Source organism: Rhinatrema bivittatum, chromosome 7, assembly GCF_901001135.1.
Source record: "Rhinatrema bivittatum chromosome 7, aRhiBiv1.1, whole genome shotgun sequence".
NCBI classification, from domain to species: Eukaryota; Metazoa; Chordata; class Amphibia; order Gymnophiona; family Rhinatrematidae; genus Rhinatrema; species Rhinatrema bivittatum.
Window position 1 is genome coordinate 71,542,424 of NC_042621.1, and position 23,525 is coordinate 71,565,948.

At 44.7% G+C, this 23,525-nt stretch overlaps 1 protein-coding gene across 4 annotated transcripts in view; it reads left to right on the plus strand.

The window, feature by feature from the left end:
• ADCY7 (adenylate cyclase 7) overlaps positions 1-23,525 on the plus strand; it is a 331,521-nt gene that overhangs the window by 141,813 nt on the left and 166,183 nt on the right. For 3 of the 4 annotated variants that reach the window (XM_029608514.1, XM_029608515.1, XM_029608516.1), the window contains exons 2-3: positions 6,430-7,062; positions 8,964-9,161. In XM_029608514.1, the coding sequence (XP_029464374.1) occupies positions 6,889-7,062; positions 8,964-9,161 (372 nt within the window). In that variant the 5' untranslated portion in view covers positions 6,430-6,888. The remainder of the gene's footprint in view (positions 1-6,429; positions 7,063-8,963; positions 9,162-23,525) is intronic. The other variant, XM_029608517.1, reaches the window with a different exon arrangement.

A 23,525-nucleotide genomic window follows, 5' to 3' on the forward strand; every position in this document is an offset into this window, starting at 1 on the left:
GGTGGCAGGCGGGAAAGAAGAGCCTGGTTTTGGGAGGAAAGCTTTTGGGGGGGGCGGGGGGGGAGTGGAGCCTGGAAAAGGTGGTTCAACAACACTGATCTCTTGTTATTTTTAATAGTTGCTTTTCTTACCGTTTCTCCACTGTATCCATACCATAGCCATGCATGGTTATAAAGCATTTTTCACTTACAACTGAAGCCTTGCAAAAGATTTTAATCTCCATCTAGTTAGTTTTAATCTTAAATACTTTCCTGCTGATTATTCCTGTGGCTTTCATAAGCAAAGAGCCAGTAATTTTAAAGATTTCAAGATTATAGTAAAGTGCTTTCTTTTAGACTAGGGATGAATAGACTGAGAATTTATCTTAAATACTTCCAGCTCTGGTACCATTGTATGTGAGAGTGTGTAGTTAATTGGAGTGTTGCTGACTTTTATTTTGGTGGGGGGTATTTTTTTAAGAAGGTTACTTGTGTGTCAGATTGTTCCCCGTGGGAGAGAAGCCAGAAATACCATGGTGATGGTAATTTGGACTGAAGAAGCTATAGTTAAGTCCTAATAAAACTTTTTTTTTCTCCTTTGAAATGTTTTCGCACCTCACTGCCTTAAAAAAAACAAAAAACAACAAAACCCCCCCCCAAAAAACCCAAAAGTCTTTCCTGGCGCTGATTGTTTGGTCATCCATTTTGTAACCCATTCATCTCTACTGTTTAATAATGCAGCTTATTACGTTACGCCCATTGTTAAAACAACATGCTTGTTGCCATGGAAGTAGTATCAATTAAAAATATGTATATAAAGAACCAGCAGCTTTTCTTTTTAAGCATGTTCGGCCATAAACTTGGCAGATGGTCTTGTATATTTTTTTTTTATGATGATTATTGTCTTTTTAATGGACATGAAATTTAATTTTTGTGGAAAAACTTAGTTCTTCCAATATTTGTTGAATAGTGTCTTCATGGCTAAATACTTAAAATCTGAAAATTGTCTGGATGAGTTGGCATGGGCTTTTACAGAGTTTTTCCACCTCTAAGGCATTGGTTCACATCTGGCTCAGTTTGGCAGTGATTGGAAAGTACCTGCTGAAAGTTGTTTGCTGGAATATGTGTGTGAGGTGAATTGGTGTTGTCAGTTTGGTTCCCAGTGGACTATTATCCCAGTTTGGTGCACTACTAGACATCACTGCATTGAGGCCAGAGATTGACTTGACATACAGGCCGATTCAGTAAAATCTGCAGGAGAGCGGGCGAACGCACAGGCCACTTGCCTGTGCGCGAGATACAGTATTCAAATGAGGCCCGGCGGTAGAAACGGGCAAAAGGAGGTGCTAGGGACGCACCTCCTGTTTGACAGGAGTGGTGGCTGTCAGCGGGTTTGACAGCCGATGCTCAATTTTGCCGGCGTCGGTTCTCGAGCCCGCTGACAGCCACGGGCTCAGAAACCGGACGCCGGCAAAATTGAGCGTCCGCCTATCTTGTAGCATGACACAGCGACGTCTAGTTTCCCTTTGATTTGATTGGTTCTATCAGTACCGGGAGGGGGGCGGGGCAGGAAGTTGTCATGTGATGTTTCAAACCAGAGCTGGCTGCAGGGATGATTGACAAATGATTGGGTTCCAAAATCTCGTAGCTGTGCCATGTTAACCTTTCATGTTTTTTGTTTGTTTATTTGTTTTAAACCAAACTATGTACCCTCCCCCCACCACCCCTGGTTTTAAGTTTCTACACCAACATATGCTTTTCACTTGAACTTGTGGTGTTCCCTTAAGTCCATGTGATACAATAGCATTATGATACATAGATATACTGCAATAAGGGCTGGCTTGATGGTCCAACTGTGTACGGACATGCTGGAGATTAGGGTTTGCTTCCCAGATCAGGGTTCATAACCTTTGGGCTGGGAAAACTGCAGCGGGTAATGTTCACGATTCCCTGGGATGGAGGGACTCCTGGCATTCATACAAGATTTATTTTATTTATTTATTTAAAAGTGTTTGTATACCGTCTTTACAAACAGTGTTTAATCAAAACGGTTTACATAACTAAATAAAAAAACAAATGTAAATAAAGATTTAAATTTAAAAGAACATAAAGATTATCAAATTATAAAAGCTCAAAATTACAAAAAATATATAATAAAAATAAAAATCTAAAACAATGAATAGTTTACATAAAAAATAAATCAATATATAATAATGTTGTGCCCTGTGTGATGGAGAAGTAGTTATGTTATTTAGTGTGTGATATATGGAAAGCAGATTGAAATAAATGTGTTTTTAGGGATTTTTTGAAGTGTTTGGAGTTGGATATGGATCTTAAAGAGTCTGGTAATGCGTTCCATAAGATTGGTCCAATGACAGAGAATGATCTTTTTCTGGTGATGTCAAGACGGGCCTGTCGTGGTGATGGGATGTCTAAGAGGTTTTTGTCCAGTGATCTTAGATGTCTGGTGGGTTTGTAAATCCGGAGAATGGAACATAAGGTAATTGAATTAGGAGTGTAGATGAGAGAGTGTATAATGGACAGGATCTTGAATTGTATTCTGTATTTAATTGGTAACCAATGTAATGTGATGTGATTTTTTATGGAAGAGTTTAAGATACGTGCTGCTGCGTTTTGGATCAGTTGAAGTGAGTGAAGTGTGTTATCTGGGAGACCTATATAAAGAGAATTACAGTAGTCAAGCCCCGAAAAGATGAGTGATTGAAGTATAGTCCAAAAATCGTGAAAGAAAAGTAGAGGACGAAGCCGTTTCAAGAGTTGAAGCTTATAAAATGAATTTCTGGTAATTATGGATATGTGTTGTTTTAATGAAAGATCTGAATTAATGACATCTGCAGGTCCCATGTTCAGTAATGTTACAGAAATCTGTAATAATAGCACAGAACACTTGTACTGGGCTTCAAAGGGGAGCCACATTCTGTGCCTATTGACTGAGGAATGACACTGTAATAGACTGGGAAGGAGACGATGGATAAACAGGGAGAAATCCTGGTAGCTGTGAATGAAGAATCACAGAACCTAGACTAGGGTGACCAATTCCATTCATATTTTAGTTTACCCTGTTCCAAGTTCCATAACCTTGTTCTATATAATGCCTCTAGGCAAACATTTATGTTCTGTTTCAATGTAAACCGATGTGATCTGTATTTCATACAGGAACACCGGTATAAAAAAATCTATAAATAAATAAATATTTTCAGAATATCCATAATAAATGTGCATGAAATACATTTGCATACAACTGAGGCAGTGAGTGTGCAAATTTTTATGCATATTCATTAGGAATATCTTGAAAATTTGACTGGTTTATGGCCCTCAAGGACCAGAGTTGCCCACAGCACTGGGTGGGCTTGAAGATTGCCTGAACTGCAAAGTCCAGGAATGAGTAGCAGTGAAGGTGCTGGGCTAGAACAATATACATTTTTTAAAAGTTTTAAAAAAGATACACTGTATGTATTAACAGTTTAAGAGTAAAATTACTAAACATATAGATAAATATGGTTTAATGGGACACAGCCAGCATGGGAAGCTTTACCTCACCAATCTCCTAAATGTTTTGAAGTGGTTAGTAAACATGTGGATAATGGTGAACTGGTGGATGTAATGTATCTGGATTTTCAGAAGCCATTCGACAAAGTACTTCATGAGAGACTCCTGAGTAAATTTGTCATGGGATAGGGGACAATGGCTTACTGTGATTTCTAAACTGATTAAAAGAGAGGAAACAGAGTAGGTGTTAGGATTGTGGACCCTTGTGCTAGGGTGAGGTTGGCTCATCCTACAGGGAAGGCCCTGTAGGTCCTCACCGCCAACTGGTGGAGCAAATTTGTCGGAGACTGGAAAGGAGCTTCACCTATACCAGCCCCTTTCCCCTTGGGTTGAGCCTTTGGGTTCTGTGGTCCGGCAGGTTGTAGATGGGCAGTCTTTCTGGTGTAGGCAGAAGTGTAGATCTGGGCCCAGGCTGAGGTCAGAGGCAGGCAGTTTACAGGAAGAATGGGAGTCCAGGTTAAGGTAGGTAGCAGACAAAAGCAAAAGGGTCCAGGCTAAGGTCAGCACCAGTGGTCAGTCTGAGAGGAGAGAATACAGGCAGGCTGGTTGAAGAGGGAGAAACGAGGTAGGAACAGGCTGGAATGAGGCAGGCTCAGGAACACAGAAACGTATCCTTCAGGAACTGAAGTCGACCCGTTGGTGAGGCATTGATCTGTTGAACAGCTGGGGTTTAAATACCCAGCCAAGTGATGTCAACTACTGGCCCTGGTCAAGGGGATTCCCTCCACGGGCTTTTAAAACTGTGCGCATCTAGGAAAGTCCCAGGAGAAGGTGTCCCTGCTGCGAAGCATGATTTGTCATTAGAGGAGTTTGGTGAGCTCGTTAGCTCAGGGGGGAGTTCGCTAGCCAGTGACCATTTAGTAGGACTAAATGGTCAGTTTTATCAATGGGGTGCCCCAGGTATCTGTACTGGGGGCCAATGCATTTTTATATATTTATAAATGATCTGGAAAAGGGAATGATGAGTGAGGTGATCAAATTTGAAGACAAAATTATTCCAAGTTGTTACATCACAAGCAAATGGTGAGAAATTTCAGGAGAGCCTTGGGGAAACTGGACATCCAAATGACAGATGAGATTAATGTGGACAATTGCAAATTGATGCATATAGGAAAAAATAATCCAAACTGTAGTTATGTGATGTTGGGTTTGATATTACGAGTCATCAACCAGGGAAAGGATCCTAAGTGTCATTGTGGATAATATGTTGAAATCCTCAGCTCAGCATGTTCCGCTGGTCAACAAAGTAAACAAAATATTAGGAATTATTAGGAAAGAAATAAAGATGAGGTATATCATAATACCTTTATTGCTCTATGGTTTAAGTGCACCTAGAGTTCTGTATGCCTTTCTGATAGCTGCATCTCAAAAAAGGTATAGCAGAACGGAAAAAAAAAAAGTGCAAAAAGAGCGATCAAAACGATAAAGGGGGATGGAACAGATTCTCTTTGAGGAAAGGCTAAAGAGGTTAGAGATCTTCAGATTGCAGAAGAGACTACTGAGGGGGAGATATAGAAGTCTATAAAATCATGAGTGGTGTGGAACGGGTAAACGCAAGTCAGTTGTTTTTCAAAAATACAAAAGTAGCATATTTGAAACAAATGTGGGTTATGTTTTTTACTCAGTGCACAATTAAACTCTGGAATTCATTCCTGGAGGATGTGGTAAAGGCAGTTTTTGTTGCAGGGTTAAAAAAAAAAACAAAAAACTTGGACAAATTCCTGGAGGAAAAGTCCATAAACCGTTTGTTAGTTTTTAACCAAGTAGATTTGAGGAAAGCCCCTGCTTATTCCTGGGCTTAAGCAGCACAGAATCTGTTGATATTTGGGAGCCTGCCAGGTACTTGTGACCTGGCTTGGCCACTGTTAGAATAGGATACTGGGCCTGATAGACCCATGGTCTGACCCAATGTGTAATACTAGGTTTACTTATAGATGAAAATAAAGAACCCTCAACACCTCTTTCATATGAATATCAATATAGAATGCATGTTATTATATTTTTAATAGAAATGTAACATAAGCATCAAATGCATTATTTTGTTAAAAGAAAGCTGTACTGTACATGATTATAAAAGCGCACCTTGCATCAATTAAAAATGTAAACTTTCCTATGTTGCACGTTCATAAATTGATTAGGTTGTTGCTAGCTGTAATTTTCCCTGCATCTTAGCAGTCCTGTTTGAAGTGTTATCATATTACATCGCTCTCACCATCTCTTCCCTCCAATCTGACTCACTGACATCAGGTAAAAAGAGATTATTTGTAACCAGGATGTGCACCGATCGGATCCCACTCTCCAGTGATTTATGGAGACAGCAGTCCGAGTATGGCAGTTTCCAGAGTTTCAGGGGCCTTTGAAGGGGGAGCCACCTAAAGGAATCCAGTAGTACAGCCTGCAAGCAAAATGTTTAATTGGCGAAGGAGAGACAGATCTCACTGCTAGTCATACAGATTTTTACGTTTCCTTTAAGCAGTCTGAATTCCTGGAATAGCAATGTTCTGGTGTCCCAGGGCAGCACGGATTACTTTTTCTCACCTGTCCTAGTCCCGCTAGAGCACTTTTTTTTTTTTTTACATCCTTTACGGCAGCATTTTTCAAGGATCAGCTTGAACTGCACTGCATTATTTAGTGCCCTATGTGTTAAAACTGATAAAATAAAAAGTTAAATGTAATTACCAGCCCTTAGAAAGAAGCACGAGGACGTTTTCCAGTCAGTGAGGGAATGGGGAGGGAGATTCCATAAAGGCAGGTCTGGCTCTCTAAAAGTGGCTTGTGTAAAGGTGCTAGAGACGAACTAATGCTAGTGCTTACTCTTAATAAAAAAAAAAAAAAAAGCCTGCTGTTCATCCTCTCTTCTCTCTCTCCCTCCTCTCCCCAGAGCTTGCACAAAGCAGCAATTGAAGGATAATCGGCCAAAATCTCTTGGAAGACGTCATAACCAATGTGGCAGAAGAAAAAAGCGATCGCACCGGCTATGAAACAAGTCCCAGGGAAACATGCATGGAGCTGTTGAGGAGCAGCACATGGTCTGAGGGAGGGACCTTTTGCCTTTTCCTTCATGCTGTGATCGGGGCGCTACTGTTGAGGAGAAGAGCAAGTACAGCATGTGAATCTCCCGCTGTCATCCAAGAGGGCAGGACGGACGGCTGCTTCTAAAGTGACAGACACGAGTGTCTGGGCTGTGGTTTTTTGTTTTTTTTCCCTCCAGGCCAGCCTATGTGTGTGGTTTTTTTTTTCTCCTCCAGGCCAGCCTATTGTTGTTTTTTTTTTTTTTTTGGCCCATTCTCTTCCAGAGCTGCCTAGAAATTAGGTAAAATAAAAGCCAAACGAGAATAAAATGCCATCGAAAGGAAAGTATTTCATAAATGATGAAGAAGATTGGAAAATCACCGATTCGCTATACGAGACCTACCGCCGGGTGACCCAGCATTACCCACTGTTGCTCATTCTGCTCTCAATTTCCATTGCCTCTTGTATAACACTTATTATTGTCTTCTTTGCCTTTCAACACGTGAGTACAACAAAGTCTCTTACCTTTTTTATCTGCTTTATCTCTGGATTTCAGAAATCTCATGCTTCACATTTCATAAACAGTCTTCCAGATGTATGTCGTCTAAGTACAATTCTGTATTTTTCTCTTGCTTTTTTTTCATGGTTATACTGTACTGAAAAAAGCTAATTATTGCATTACTACATCGTTCTGGGTTTGCATGGCTGCTGGAGAGACAAAGAGATTATTTTAATGTTAAAGGTGAAATGTTAAAGCTGGGATCCACTAAACTAAAACATGAGGATTTGCATACCATCTGGACTTATTGGCTAGGAATTAACACCGCCCTATAGTTTTTCAATTTTTAGTTTCCTAAACATTATTGATTTAGACTATTTACTGGAAAGAGGAGCAGGTTTTGTTTCGGCACAGAAGGGTTAAGCTGGCCTTGCTGTGATCTCACTGTAGTGCTTGCTGTGTGGCTGCTTTGTTTAAGTTCCAGGTTGAGAGGAGCTGACTTAGCTCATTATGGAGGGGACACTCCCATGTCTCATCCTTTTTTTTTTTTTTTTTTTTCCTTTTTCTGATGGGAGAGGGGGATACACTTGCTGATGTAGAAGCTTCTCTTGGCCTTTTGAAGTCACGGTGGATTTTGTTTTAGCAAAGGCAGTTGGGTTTAGTTTCTTCTGCAAGCACATTTGAGAAGTAGCATGCAGGAATGCTGAAAGGGGGACAGGCCAGTTGCGGAAGAGTGGCAGAGTAGGGTTAGCCAGTGGCTCATAGAAAGGGAAGATGTAAGAGAAACTTCATCACCGATTTTTAGATGTGCAATCCTTGGTTGTTTTTTTTTGGCTCTCGGCGCTCATGGCCTATGCCTGTGATTGGTGATTGTAGAAAGAGGGGGGTCTCTGTAATATGTACAGGTGTCTGAACAAAACCAAACAAAACTGATTTCTGAGGTGATTTCTTTGCTCTGTATTGTCCAGAAGCTTTTTTTTTTTTTTCTTTTTGGATGAAATCTTTATCTATCATAAATACCAGTGCACCTATGTATGAAAACTATTGCAGAAGACTGAATGCTATTTCTGAAAGTCTTTGGGTACTATTTAGGGTCCTGGGGAGGGGGCTAGGATAAGCAGATATACTGTCTCATGATGATATTTTGTGACTGGCCAAAGAAAAGCGGTGAAAAATGCTGCAGTGCTGGGGAATTTAGGGTGGGAGGGGATGTGAGATGCAGCAGAAACATTTCTGCTCATCTGCAAATGCATTCAACACTGATGAATAAGCAGTAAAGCACACAAGACCAAGGATAAAGCGAAAAACAAGTTAATAAGATTTGATGTCCATGAGGTCAGCATTTTACCTTATTTAAAGGACTTTTCTCCGGTCAGACTGATGTGATGTTTTGGATCACCCAGGACTGCAAAGCTTTAAGAAACTGAATAATTTGATTGGTTAACAGATTTCTCTTTGAGGTCGGGTGCATTTCTTTTGGAACCGTATTCATGCTTTTAGAAGGACTTTTTTTTTTTTTTCCCCCTGTTGTGATTAGGAAAGGATTTTCATAAGCTTCATCCTTTTTTCCAGCTTTTGTGTGTGTATGTGTGTGCTGTATATAATTCCTCAAAGTTCAACTAAATTGTCCAATAAGGAGTTTAAATGTGTCTAAAGTGTTGGATATTTGTGTCTGGATTGAATCCTGTTTGAATATCAAACTGTAAGTCTCTCCCTCTAACTTATGCTAGTAGGCCGTGAAAAATTCAGAGACCTGTATGGACCCAGGCTTCCCAGTTCTGGAGAGAGACTTTTTTTTTTTTTGCGGCCACATCTTTTCTTGAACTCGCATCTTTTATGTATTTTGTTATTTGTAGTCCAGCTTCTTCCATTCCATTTGCTTTTTTTTTTTTTGTCTGGAACAGGATCCACGCGAACATCTTGCCTTCATTATTACAGTGTTTGCTGTCCTGGTAATATTCTGTGCCCTTCACGTGCTGGTGTACACCGAATCCTGTGCTCAGAAATGGTTGAAGCTGTTGGCAGCTGTCATTTGGATCTGCTTTCTCACCTTAGGATATGTGTTAATTTTTGACAAAGGAGATATTTTTGCCTGGGAACAGGTACTGTTTCTACTTCATAAATCTTTTTTTTTTTTTTGTTTTGTTTTGTTTTTTTTTAATTACTAGTATAAGCCGTTTATCCTCACTTAGGTATCCACATACAAATAATGCTCCAATAAAGAATCTTTCAAGGCTACTATGGTTCTATCTTTAAATATTTGTTTTTCTGGTTTACTGTTAACTAACTTCACATGGGCAAATAATAGACTAACCTATTGCAGCTCAAAATATATGCAATGACCTCAGAAATATTAATTTTAGCTCATGATGTTGAAAATGTGCGTAAGAATGGTAGTATCAGCCCTAAATATGCAATAGGTGAAAAATCCCCAGGCAGTTGCAAATGAAGACTGATGACACCACATCCCGGCCTATGATTTTGATTTTAGATGGAGGTCCAAAGCAGCAGGAAGAAACTGCCAGGTCAAACTCTTCCCCCCGCCCCCCAAACAAACAAATCCTTTGCCCCTCCCCCAAATGTTATAAACTCGCTTTGTTTTTCTTGAAATATATAAAGAAAACACAAATCACAAAACACACAACAGACTTTAAGAAGGGAAATCAAGCTTTTTCTTGTAAGTATTGCTTAATTGAGTTATTTGATTCTCTAAATATTTCAGACAAGGGTAGGTTTCGAAGGAAGATTATATTTTCAGCGAGCTAGTGGAGTATGATTTAGGGTCCTTCGTTTTCAGTTTAAACCGATTTTCACCCATAAGTTGTTCCTGGATTTTTCCCCAAAGCTGACAATTGGTTTAAACCGATATTCACCCTAATTTTAGGCTGATTAAAAAGCCGCTCCAGAGCTGCTTTCACTGCCTGCAGTCACTGCTGAAAAGCCACTGTGGGCCAAAGCGCATGCTGTGTCTGAAGTCCCGCCCTGCACCGGTGAAGGCGCTCTCTCTCTCTCTCGCCCCTTCAGTGGAGCCCAGGCCACGAGGCAAGCCCCGCCTCCTCACCTCTCTCAAGCAGCCAAAGTGCCTGCTGTCTGGTGCTGTGAACGCATTTCATGCAGGCCCTGCCCACCAGACGCACCTTCCGGCAGATCCCCCTGGCCCCTGTATAAAAGCAGAAGTGCAGTGTTGCAGAGGAGGGAGCCTCCAAGCGTGCCACCAAGGGGGGAAGAGGGGAAACCTAGAGCCAGCACCAGTAAGGATGAATGCTGGTACAGGGTGGGGCAAGGGAGATGCACGATGGGGGTGGGAGGGGAGAGGGGCATGTTAGGCAGGGGATGGGGGGGGGGGGTAGAGATGGGAATGCTGCTGGGTGGGTAGGTGGGAGAATCTGATAATGGCTTCTGTCCACCAAAATAAACTCCGCTATTTACCTGGAAAAATAATGAGCCATTTTTTTCAACTGATTTTCTCCTGGTTTTTTTTTTTTTTCTTCTTATCATAATAAACCCTGATAAGTTCCTGGGAAAAATAAACAGCAATAAAAACAAAAAATGAAGGTCCCTAAGTATGATTAATAGTAAATGATGAAGCATTCTGTGGGTGAGGTGGCACCTGATTAGCGCTTCCTCTCTCTGACCAGTTGAGGGAGAGGCCAACTTGAAGACAGATGTTTCACAACTACTGAATCATCCTGAAGTTCTGACTGTGAAAACAGATTGTAAGCACTCATTTTACACTCGTCTTCATGTGACCAAAAAAAAAAAAAAAAAGCTTTTGAAATGTGTCAGATGCAGAGTTCGGAAATCAGACGCAACAAAATCCCCACAGGAGGGTGTGGTGCGCTTATTAAAACAACGTTAAAGGAAATAGCTTTTATCCAGCTGTGGAGAGAGGGGAAAAAAAAAAAAAAGCAAAGCATTGCAACATTCTAAGCTTCAGCGCACAATATGATGTCATCATCTGTAACCAAAGCGATTCTATTTCTTCCACATTTGCAAAACCACGAATGATAAAGAAGCAAAGTGAATCTGACTCCTTGCTTTGCCCTGACTTTGGTAATCCTCTTTCTTTTTTTTTTTTTTTTGGAACACTTGGCCTGATATTGCTGTGAAGTGCATGCAAATGATCTGGGTTTGATTTCCCGGTTCTTTCAGCCCCCTGCATAGGCCAGGGCTGGGGATGCTGAGGGGGGGGGAGGCAGTGCACGCAGTCCCGGAGGGTGGAGGGGAGTCCAAGTAATTACGTAACAGCTACACCTAGTGGCTGGGCTTTGGGGAGTCTTCCAGAAGGAGTTCTGTCGCTTGGCCTCCGGCTGAGGATTGTCAGCACAGTGACTAGGCTAGAAGAGTGGGGGGAAGGGGGATGGAAAGTAAATAGGGGATTAAACACTGGGTAGCTGCAAATGTACGTTAATGGTGCCGTAGCCCAAAAGGCTGGTTCTGATTGAGCTGGAAGCTCTAAGAAACAGGTAGAAACTGCTGAACAAAGAAAAAAAAATTACATCAGTAGAAAGATTATAGTCTGTCCTTTGTCAAGTTAATCATGTATGCTTATGCAATTTTAAGTTTAAAAAAAAAAAAAAAAAGAAAACAGGGCTTTATGCTGTCATGGATTTGCAATGCCATTCTCTCCTCATGTTTATCTGGTTATATTTCTAACATGAAGCTATGCATACCTATTCAAAATGCTAGCTTTTTAATGTTACAAATCATACGCATAAAAAATTGTGCCCATTCCCTGATGTCAGATCGCTTATTGGGGAAAGGCGGTACAATAGGTCAGTTGAAAAGTGTGCAGCTAAACTGGAGATTGCCTGTGTATTTGCACATTTTTTACAGTATGTTTGCCATAGGAATGCACAATTTGTGCATCTTAAAAAAAAAAAAAAAAAGAGCCCCTCCAGTTTCCACCTGTATCAGTATATTTTGCTGCATGAGTTCGGCATTATAAAAACAGAGACATCTGTGCTTATGCAACAAAGGCCAGCATGCATATTAAGGCTGTTTGAATGTACTTAAAATTTAGCGTGCTGTGCAAAAAGGCCTTAACATGCGCATTAAGAGATGGTCCCTTATCACATTAATGCTTAAGCACTAAAATCAGCACTTACTGCATGAAAATTAGGAAGTATATCCAAATGAGGTTCCCTCAAGCCCAAGGAAAGTGGGCTGGTGTGCACACTCCAACCATGGACTATTGCGGGCCTGGGGAAACTCTCCTAAAGTGAAGGGGTGTTTTTGTCATGGAGAATTTCACTCTGTCCTGCCCCTCCCTCTCCTTGGGATAAAGATGAAGAGGATGGGGTGCCCCAATTTCCTTCCCCCTCCATGCAAGATGAAGGGACGACAGCCCTGAGCCACCCCCTCCCCCCAACATTCACAGCGAGAGCTCAGCAAACCCCCATTTCATCCCCCTTCCGAACACATGAAAAACCTGCAAAGGCTCAGCAGCCTTCTGCCCGCCCCCTTCCTCAAGCACAGCTGAGGGCCCGATGACTGGTTGGACTCCCTTCCTTGAAACACCTCCCTCTCTACTTTTTACATCGGTATAAACCCAACGACCTGATGGCCAGCCAGACTCCTTAACTCTTTCAAAGCATCCCCAAGTCCGATGGGGTCAGAAAGTCGCAAACTTCCTCTCAGTATTGCTCCTGTCATATTAAAAAAAAAAAAAAGTCATCACTTGAGCCCTTGCGCCCGACACACAAGTATTATATGTGTGGAGCAGAGAATCATGAGAGCTCATCTAGCACCACTGTTGACAGTGCTGGGAGCAGGGTGTGAGGGAGATTTGCTTCTCTTCTATCTTTGTCAGACTTGGGATGCTTTGAAAGTAATAAGGGGGGGGGGGGGGAGAGGGAGTTCAACTGACCATCAGAAACGTGGGATTGGCGCAATGGAGGGGGAACGGTCTGCCATCCAGGCTTTGGCCTTTGCTGATGGGAGAAAAGTGTCTGGCTTCAATGGTCCTCAACCTTTCAGTGAAGAGGAGACATTTTTTTAAACTTTTGTCTTTGGACATAATATTTTAAGAGCCACATGACACACTTTAATATGAATACGTCCTCTGCATACATACATGATAAATGCATAAAATGCTGTTTGTGCACATAAATGGCTTGTTACAAAATTTGCTGATCGTTGTGTGCAAAGCAGTAGGCACATAACTCAATTTTATGTATACTTTTCTGCATCCCGGAAAGAGGCATTCGGGCTTGTTTTTTTATTTTAAAAAGTATGTATGTAATTCAAACACACATGCCATGTTAGGAGCAGGTGTAACTTTGAGTGGGGAAGTTTGTGTGATTACTTTATGAATATTTTCAGAGTGAAAGTTTTGTGTACTTTTATTCTGAAAACTTGTGGAAGGTCTGCAGGTAAAAGTTCCCTGGTGACATTCCTGTTCAGTATTACCCTAGCTGAGGGCAGTTTTCAAAGTCATTTCTGCTGGTGAAACAATTAAATGGGCTTTTTGAAAATAGTTCTGTTAGGTTGGAGGAAATATGCACATTTGTCCCACAGTGCACATACGTTTTACCCACATAATGCAGAGGTGTTCTCAGGGGTGGGATTATGCCAGGGGAAACAGCACATGTAATTTGGATGAAAACGCAGGTTCAAATCTTTGTGGATACTTTATCCCAAGGCAATAATCAAAACAAAACTACATCCATAATTTTGCATTATTGGGGCAAATTGTGTGTGGTCAAAACTATCTGTGGTATTAACACTATTGTGGGGGGAGTTTAATTATTCTCCTAGGACAAGCAGGATGGTAGTCCTCATAGATAGGGTGACACCATCAGATGGAGCCTGGCGCGGCATGCCACCTGGCCACGCGGGGTCCCTATTTAGCCTCGTGTCTTCTGCGAGCAGTTGCATTGCGGTTTAGGAGCTCTCTCCAAATATTTTTTCAAATTTTCTTCCATTTTTTTTTTCTTGGCATTGACCGGGTTTTGGAAATGCCCCCAGTGCCTTCGGACCATGTCCATCGTGGATCCACACGAGGTCTGCATCCTCTGCCTGGGGTCTTCCCAAGATATCTGCGGGTGCTCCAACTGCACTCAGATAACTCCCAAGGGCTGTCATTCCTGGCTGGACAAGATGGAGCAGCTTTTTGGTGCCAAAACGTAGTCTCCATCGACTCCAGTGTCTTGAGTCCTCGACACCGAAAGGTCACGGGAACCCCTCCAACTCTGCATCACAGTCTACATCCTGCCCGAACCCCCTTTGGGAGGAAAAGGGTTCGGGGGATCGGCCATCTCAGTCGTCTGACCACTCCAAGGCATCTGTATCATTGACGACTTCGGCACTAGAGAAGAGCTGTGCCAAGTACCGAGGAAACACTGTCACTGGCACCAACAGTCGTCCTCATATGGCATTGGAGCCGATTCCGGGTGAGCACCGGCCCATGCTGAGCTTTCCCTGAAGCGACCCCATGTAGAAGAGGCTCCATCCTCTTCTAGACCTGGGAGTCCCAGGCGTTCCCCACCGATTCTGGTGTCAGGCACCGAACCTCCTCAGCCCCCCCCCATGGAGGCTCTGGTGACACCTCCTCCTCCTGCTCCTCAGTCCTCTGCACTTTCATCACAGTAGTTTCAGGAGGAATTGGACCAACTTTGCAACAGGTGGTACTCCATGCCCTCCAGAGTGTTGAACCACCCCTGGCGCCGACCCCCATACCAGCACTGGAACCAGCACCTGCACTCCTAGCACCCCTGCTGGAGCGGCTCGATGTCCTGTTGGGGCGTCCTACCCACGCAGCCGATTGCCAGGGCCCCCTTGATTCCTCATCAGCCACCGAGATCACCCTCCGATGCTATTCCAGTCCTTGGCTCCTCCTCTGAGGAAGTGCAACTGTGCCTGAGGCCTGCAAAGGTGCCTCCACTCCCCAAGCTCATTCCCGGGACATCGGGACTACTAGGGCTGCTGGTTCCCTCGGTGCCCTCAGTGCTTCCGGTGCCATCGAGGCCTTCGGCACCAAGGTTGCCCAGACAACCCTCGATGTCACTACTGAGGTGAATGGGCATTGGTCTCCCTCACCATCCCCCTGGGGATGTCAGTGAGGAGGATGCACCATACAACCCCTGGGCTGATGATTCTTCGGACACCTCTTCAAAGGACTCCGGAGATTTGCCCTCTGAGCCTTCCCTACCGGAGGAGAGATGTCGCTCTCCCCCAGAAGAACTCTCCTTCACAGGCTTTGTTAGGGCGAGGCGGAAGCCATCCCTTTCCAACTTCTTACGGAGGAGGATGCCTGTCACAAAATGCTGGAAGTCCTCCAGTTTGTGGAGGTTCCGAAGGAGGTGATGGCTATCCCGATCCATGAGATTCTTCTAGAACTGCTCTACCGGATTTGGGAGCATCCGGGATCTGTCCCTTCAGTTAACTGAAAGACATGCCCTCTATCTGGTCCAGCACGCCCTGAGCTTCCAAAAATTGCAGCTCCCCCACCAATTTGTGGTTGAGTCTGCCCTTAAAAAAGTGAAGAGATCCTGCACCCATTCATTTGCCCCTCCAGGCCGAGAACACAGCCCTGGATACTCCGGGTAGGAGAGTCTTTTAAGGAGCAATGCTTATTGCCTGTATTGCCTCCTACCAGCTGTACATGTCTCAGTATAACAGGAACCTATGGAAACAGGTGCAGGAGCTGGCGGAGAACCTTCCTCAGCTGTAGCAGGAGGTGCTAGAGGCCATGGTTCAGAAGGGCCTGGAAGCCGGAAAGCATGAGGTGAGGACAACTTATGATTTCTTTGAGACGTCGACCAGGGTGTCGGCGGTGGGCATTACTACCTGTTGCATGGCTTCGAGCCTCTGACCTTTATCTGGAGGTTCAGGAGAGGTTAGTGGACCTACCCTGTCTGGAGAGAATCTCTTTGGTAAGAAGGTAAGGGACACAGTGGCTCAGCTCAAGGACCACCATGAAACTTTGCAGCAACTTTCGGCATTGGAGATCCGCGGGATCATAATAACACCCGCGGATGAAATTAATAGGAAATGAAATTGTGAAAAAAACCTCTTGGAACCCGGAGCACCGGCAACACAAACTCGATATCAGAGAGGTCCCTGAGGCAGCTGGGACGCAAAACGTGATCACGTTGGACCGAGCTCTGCTATCTCCTCAAGGGGAATATATTTACCTAACCTGAACAGAGCGGAACGGAACTCCGCCATCTCAAGGGAAGTACTCAGTACCGGTGAATATCTAATGTTTTGAAAATAATTCGCTTGCAATACAATATTGAGTTTTATCATAATTTTGAAAAAGACAAAAAAGAAAAAAAATAGTTCAAAGTGTGCATGACCAATGATTAAAAATGGCCCTTTCGCAGTATATCGAAGGAGCAGCAATGCCCAAGGATACTGCAGGGCGTTATGAGGTCACTTATAAAATATAAGAAATTTAAGAATCTCTCCGGGTGTTGAGATTTTTGTACAGCGTACATAGCTAAGTTTAAAAGATATTTGTTGTTTGACGTCATTTTGAATATTCTAGTAGTACAATTGTCAAAAAAACATTTAAGAATACTTGTTTAATTTGACCTAATGACCATGCCTTGATGTAAACTTTTAACCTTTGTAGCTGCATGTTTTTTTTCTATTTTCCTCATTTTATTAGTCTCCCTTTTGAAAGTTTAAAACTAAAGTTGTAGATTTACTTAATGCCCTCTCATCATTAAGTCAAATTTGATAGCACTATGATCATTGCCAGCAGCTCTACCACTGTCAGATGGTAGAGCTGCATCAGATCCTGCATTCCCCCCCCTCTCATCAGTTCCCAGATCAGCTGCTCCATGAAGCAGTCATTTACTTTATCTAGAAACCTTGCTCCCCTAGCAAGTCCTGATGAGACATTTACCCAGTCATTATTGGGTAATTGAAATCTCCCATTATTACCGTGCTGTCAAAATGTTCCAGCTTCCCTAATTTTTTTTTTTTTTAGCATTTCATAATCCATTTTCATTTTGGACAATAGTATATCCTCACCGCTATACTTTTACCCATTACATTTACAATTTCCTTCCATAAGGATTCTATTTTGCATTTAGTCTCCTGCAGAATCTGTTTGCCATCCCTCACATAAAGCACCACGCCCCCATCAAGCTGATCAACCCTATCATTGTGATATAATTTGATGTAGCATTGGCCCATTGGTTATCTTCCATACACCAGGTCTCTGAGATGCTAATTATGTCTACCTCTTTATTCAGTATTATATTTCTCACAGGACAAGCAGGATGGTTGTCCTCACAAATGGGTGACATCGAGGATGGAGCCCACCACGGAAAACTTCTGTCAAAGTTTAAACAGAACTGTTTAAACAGTTTAAACAGCAGGGGTCTCCCTTCAGTCTTCTTTTTTCCGCGCAGCAGTTGCCACGTGGTGAAAGGAGCTCTCTTACCACGTTCCTGACAGGAATTCGGTATTTTTCTTTCCGAAGAAAATTTGCCCCTCAGGGGTCTCCCTTCGACAAATTTTTGTCACCTCCGCGGAAACCGGTAAGTTTTTTGCCTTTTTTTCTTCGACTACCGTCGAATTTGGCCCTTGAGGCCTGTTGGCAATTACCGAGCCCGCGACTAAATTTGGCCTTAAGCCATGGCGACGGGGTTCCGTCGATGCCCGGATTGTACCCGGACTATGTCAATCACAGACCCCCATAGGGTTTGTGTTTTTTGTGTTTGGGTAGTGAGCATGATGTCCTGACTTGCACCAAATGTGCCCTAATGACACCTAAGGGTCGCAAGGCCAGGATGGAGAAGATGGGGCTCCTCTTCCATGCACCCACCCCAACACCATCGATAGCATCGACGTCATCGGAACCGGCACCGTCGAAGTTGCACCACCATCGTCAACCCTCCGGTGACCGTCCACCATCGATGACTTCTCGGCCGTCGACTCCTGTCCCCTCCCCGGATGGGCGAGGAGACCGGAAGGACAAGCATCGCCATCGACGGCACAAGTCTCGGCCTGTCGAGGATCCACAGTCATCGACCTCTGAACAAGCCGAGCCACCGACTAAGAGGCCTCGATCAGACTTGGCACCGTCCACGTCTCGTTCGCAGGCATCGAGGAAACCCTCACCCTCTAGGGGTGTGGGAGCAGTGATCCCACCGGTTACGGTGGTCCCTCCGGCTCTGCCTCAGCCTCCCTCTCCCGTCGAGCCGGGTATTGTTACCCCTGGTCTCCGGGCAGAACTGGACCGGCTGGTCCAGGAGGCCATCGAGAAAGCGATGCAAAGATTCCAACCTCCATTGGCACCGTCTCCGGCACCGATTCCGGCACCGCCACCGGCATCGACCCCGGCACCGACTCCGCCACCGAGGAAGGAACCGACCACCGAACCTTTGGTGGAAGCGCTGGCACCGCTACGACAACGTATGGAGGCACTTGTACATGCCCTTCCATCGATGATTCCAGTAGTACCGACAGCGCCATCGTCTCCGACTGGATTTTCATCGGCGGGAGAAACACCATTCCTGATTCCCCCTTCCGGGGTGGTCCCATCGGTGCCTTCTCGAATATCTCCACCGATTTATCCTATGATACCTGGGGTGATGATACATCTTCTGACACAGATTTACCATCACCGCCTTCTCCTACAGAGAGTAGAAAAAGATCTCCTCCAGAGGATCTCTCCTTTATTAATTTTGTAAAGGAGATGTCCGACATTGTACCTTTTCAGCTGCAATCTGAGACCGATGACAGACACCAGATGATGGAACTGCTTCAATTTTTGGATGCTCCAAAAATCATCGCTTCCATCCCCATTCACCAGGTGTTTCTCGATCTCTTAAAGAAAAACTGGGAATCTCCTTCATCTGTATCACCAGTTAACAAGAAGGCTGACTCCACATACCTCGTCCAGTCAGCACCAGGCTTTAAAAAGCCTCAACTGGATCATCGCTCTGTTGTGGTTGAGTCCGCACAAAGAAAGGCCAAGCGTCTAAAGCCACACTCCTCCGCTCCACCGGTCAAGGACAATAAATTCCTGGACAGTGTGGGACGGAAAGTGTACCATAGAGCTATGCTGATTTCTCGCATAGCCTCATATCAACTCTACATGACGCAATATAACAGAGCCATCCTAAAACAGATGCAAGATTTTGCTGACACATTACCTGACCAATACCAGCCACAGCTTCAGGCCCTTCTTAACAAAGGGTTTGAAGCGGGGAAGCACGAGATCAGAACGGCTTATGACATCTTCGATGCCTCCACAAAGGTTTCAGCTACTGCCATCTCGGCCAGACGTTGGGCTTGGTTAAAGTCATCCAACCTTCGCCCAGAGGTCCAGGATCGTTTAGCGGATTTACCCTGCTTAGGGGACAATTTGTTTGGAGAACAAATTCAGCAAATAGTAGCTGAATTGAAAGATCACCACGAGACGTTGAAACAACTTTCTTCTGTTCCGTCTGAGGTTTCCTCCAAACAACCACTTAAGAAGGACTCTAAGAAGTCGTTCTTTCGGCCACGCCGTTACTACCCTCCATCGGCCAGGCCTCGTCCAGCTCGATCCTCTACTAGGCCTCAGCCGCATCAGCCTAGGAAACAAGGGCCTACTGTAGCCCCTCCTCCTGGGCCTGCGGCTGGCCTTTGACTCCCTGGTAGGGAACACATGCCAAACCCCTCTTCCAGACATTCCTGTAGGAGGTCGACTGTACCATTTTCTACAACCTTGGTTGCAGATCACCTCAGATCAGTGGGTGCTAACAATTATCGCACAGGGTTACCACCTCAACTTCATAACTCTTCCGGCAGACTCCCCGCCTCTTCAAGCGTGGAGTCTATCCACCCATTTGACTCAATTACAACAGGAAGTATCTCTTCTTCTGCAATCAAATGCTAAAGAACCCGTTCCTCCCTCTCAACGAGGCAAGGGATTCTATTCCAGATACTTCCTAATACCAAAGAAATCAGGGGGACTACGTCCCATTTTGGACCTTCGAGCCCTCAACAAATACCTTCAAAAAGAGAAGTTCAAAATGGTAACCCTAGGCACGCTGCTCCCTCTGCTACAAAGAGGGGATTGGCTGTGCTCTCTCGACCTCAAGGACGCTTATACCCACATTGCGATCACACATTCCCATCGCAAATATCTGCGGTTTCTAGTAGGCCACGACCATTATCAATACCGTGTCCTACCTTTCGGTCTGGCTTCTGCCCCACGAGTCTTTACAAAATGTCTCGTAGTGGTAGCAGCATTCCTAAGGAAGGAAGGTGTCCACGTCTACCCCTACCTGGACGATTGGCTAATCAGGGCCTCCACCCAACAGATAGCTCAATCCTCCCTAAAATTGACAATTCAAACACTCCTTTCCTTAGGGTTTCTTGTCAATTACGAGAAATCTTGCTTAGTCCCGTCTCAAACCTTATCCTTCATTGGGGCAGACTTGGACACCTTACAGGCAAAGGCTTACCTTCCTCTTCAGAGGGTCCACACCCTAATATCCCTGGCTCGCCAGCTCCAGTCTCAGAACACTGCCACGGCTCGCCAGTTCCTCATTCTCCTAGGACACATGGCATCCTCGGTTCAAGTCACTCCCATGACCCGTCTAGCCATGAGAGTAACACAATGGACTCTACGACACCAATGGATTCAAGCTTTTCAGCCTCTGTCCTCCATAGTCACAGTCACACAAGCGCTGCGCCTATCCTTAACCTGGTGGACGACTCAGGTCAACCTCCTTCAGGGCTTACCTTTTCTTCCACCGGATCCGCAAGTAATCCTAACCACCGACGCTTCTCACATCGGTTGGGGAGCCCATGTGGACGACTTTCAAACCCAAGGGTTATGGTCCAAACAGGAAGCCGAACACCAGATCAATTTCCTGGAACTTCGAGCAATCCGCTATGCGCTCCGAACTTTCAAAGATCATCTATTTCATCAGATAATCTTAATCCAGACGGACAACCAAGTGGCCATGTGGTACATAAACAAGCAGGGAGGCACAGGCTCCTTCCTTCTGTGTCAGGAAGCTGCGCAGATCTGGGCGGAAGCCCTCTCCCACTCCATGTACCTCAGGGCCACTTACCTGCCTGGAGTAGACAATGTATTGGCAGACCAGCTGAGCCGTGTCTTCCAACCACACGAGTGGTCACTCGATCCTCTGGTAGTGACCTCTCTGTTTCACAAGTGGGGTTCTCCCCGCATAGACCTCTTTGCGTCCCCTCAGAACCACAAAGTGGACGATTACTGCTCTCTCATTCGGAGCCAGCACTCTCGGCCGAGAGATGCATTCTCCCTCAAGTGGACAACAGGTCTGCTCTATGCATTCCCTCCACTCCCTCTTGTGTCAAAGACTCTCGTGAAGCTACGCCAGGACGGAGGAACCATGATCCTGATAGCACCTTACTGGCCACGCCAAGTATGGTTTCCAATACTCCAGGATCTCTCCATCCGCAGGCACATTCCTCTGGGAAAGGACCCGCATCTGCTCACTCAAAACGACGGATACCTCCAAGCCTTGTCCCTGACGGCAAGGATGTTGAAAGGTTAGTCCTTCAACCATTTAACCTTTCAGATTCCGTTTCTCGGGTCCTGATAGCTTCACGAAAGCCTTCCACAAGAAAGTCTTACTCATACAAATGGAAAAGGTACACTTCCTGGTGCACTTCTCAGTCCCTTGATCCCCTTTCCTGTCCAATCTCCAAATTCTTGGACTATTTATGGCATCTCTCTGAATCAGGTCTTAAAACCTCTTCTATCAGAATGCATGTCAGTGCGGTAGCCGCCTTCCATAACGGTATTGGGGGTAATCCTATTTCAGTACAACCCCTAGTAACACGCTTTCTTAAGGGCTTACTCCATCTAAAGCCACCCTTGCGTCCTCCGGCCCCATCCTGGGACCTTAACCTGGTTCTTGGTCGTCTAATGAAACCTCCTTTCGAACCTCTGCACTCCTGTGACTTGAAATATCTCACTTGGAAAGTGTTATTCCTTTTGGCTGTTACTTCAGCTCGCAGGGTTAGTGAATTACAGGCCCTAGTTACCTATCCGCCTTACACTAAGCTCCTGCAGGACCGGGCGGTACTCCGCACTCACCCTAAATTTTTACCTAAGGTAGTTTCGGAGTTTCATATCAATCAATCTATCGTACTACCTATCTTTTTTCCCAGGCCCCACTCCAACTCTGGAGAGCAAACCCTGCATACCCTAGACTGTAAACGGGCTCTAGCTTTTTACCTAGACCGTACAGTTTCCCACAGGAAGAGCACTCAATTATTCGTCTCTTTCCATCCTAATAAGTTGGGACAACCTGTGGGTAAGCAGGCTCTTTCTTCCTGGTTGGCGGACTGCATTTCTTTTTGCTATGAGCAAGCTGGCATTCCTTTTCAAGACCGTGTTAAAGCACACTCTGTGAGGGCCATGGCGACGTCAGTGGCACACCTTCGATCGGTGCCGCTTCCTGACATCTGCAAAGCTGCAACCTGGAGTTCTCTCCATACTTTTGCAGCCCATTATTGTTTGGACAAGGCTGGAAGACAGGACTCCATCTTCGGCCAGTCTGTCTTGCGTAACCTTTTTCCAGCCTGATGTACCAACACCCTTCCACCTACCCGGTAGGGTGCGGATGCCCTTTCCCAAATTTCTCCTCAGTTGTTGTGCCTGCTGCACACCGTTGGGTACATTTGGTGCAAGTCGGGACATCCTCAGCTCGGTACTCACCCATTTGTGAGGACAACCATCCTGCTTGTCCTGTGAGAAAGCAAATGTTGCTTACCTGATGTAACAGGTGTTCTCACAGGACAGCAGGATGTTAGTCCTCACGAAACCCGCCCGCCTCCCCGCGGTGTTGGGTTCGTTTTATTTTTACTTTCTAGGCACTGCCTGTAGCTTTGAAAATCAGACTGAAGGGAGACCCCTGCTGGCTGCAGGGTCAGTGCCTTGCTGGGCATGCCCAGTAGGGGCCAGTCAAAGTTCTGTTTAAACTTTGACAGAAGTTTTCCGTGGTGGGCTCCATCCTCGATGTCACCCATTTGTGAGGACTAACATCCTGCTGTCCTGTGAGAGCACCTGTTACATCAGGTAAGCAACATTTGCTATCTTAATTCTCTCATCTTGCTTTTTAGACTTCTGGCATTAGCATACAGACATTTCGAAGGATGTTTTCTGTTTGTATTAACCTGCTTATCAGTTGACACGGTTAATTTGGAATCCCCTTTACTAATAGATGCAGGGCTACTATTGCTTTTCTTGGAACCTCTTTATTGGGGTGCTCTAACTCCTCTGTTTCTTTAATATCCTTTGAAGATACTTCCCTCTGAATCATGCGCAGCTGAGTGAATGTCAGCTTTCCTCCATGTTCTAGTTTAAAATCTGCTCTATCTCTTTTTCAAATGTTAGTGCTGGCAGTCTGTTTCCAACTTTTGGAATAGGTTTCCCCTTCTGCAAAATGTAGCCCAGTTCCTAACAAAACTAAAGCTTTCTTCTCTGCACTATAGTTTAATCCACACATTGAGACTCCGGA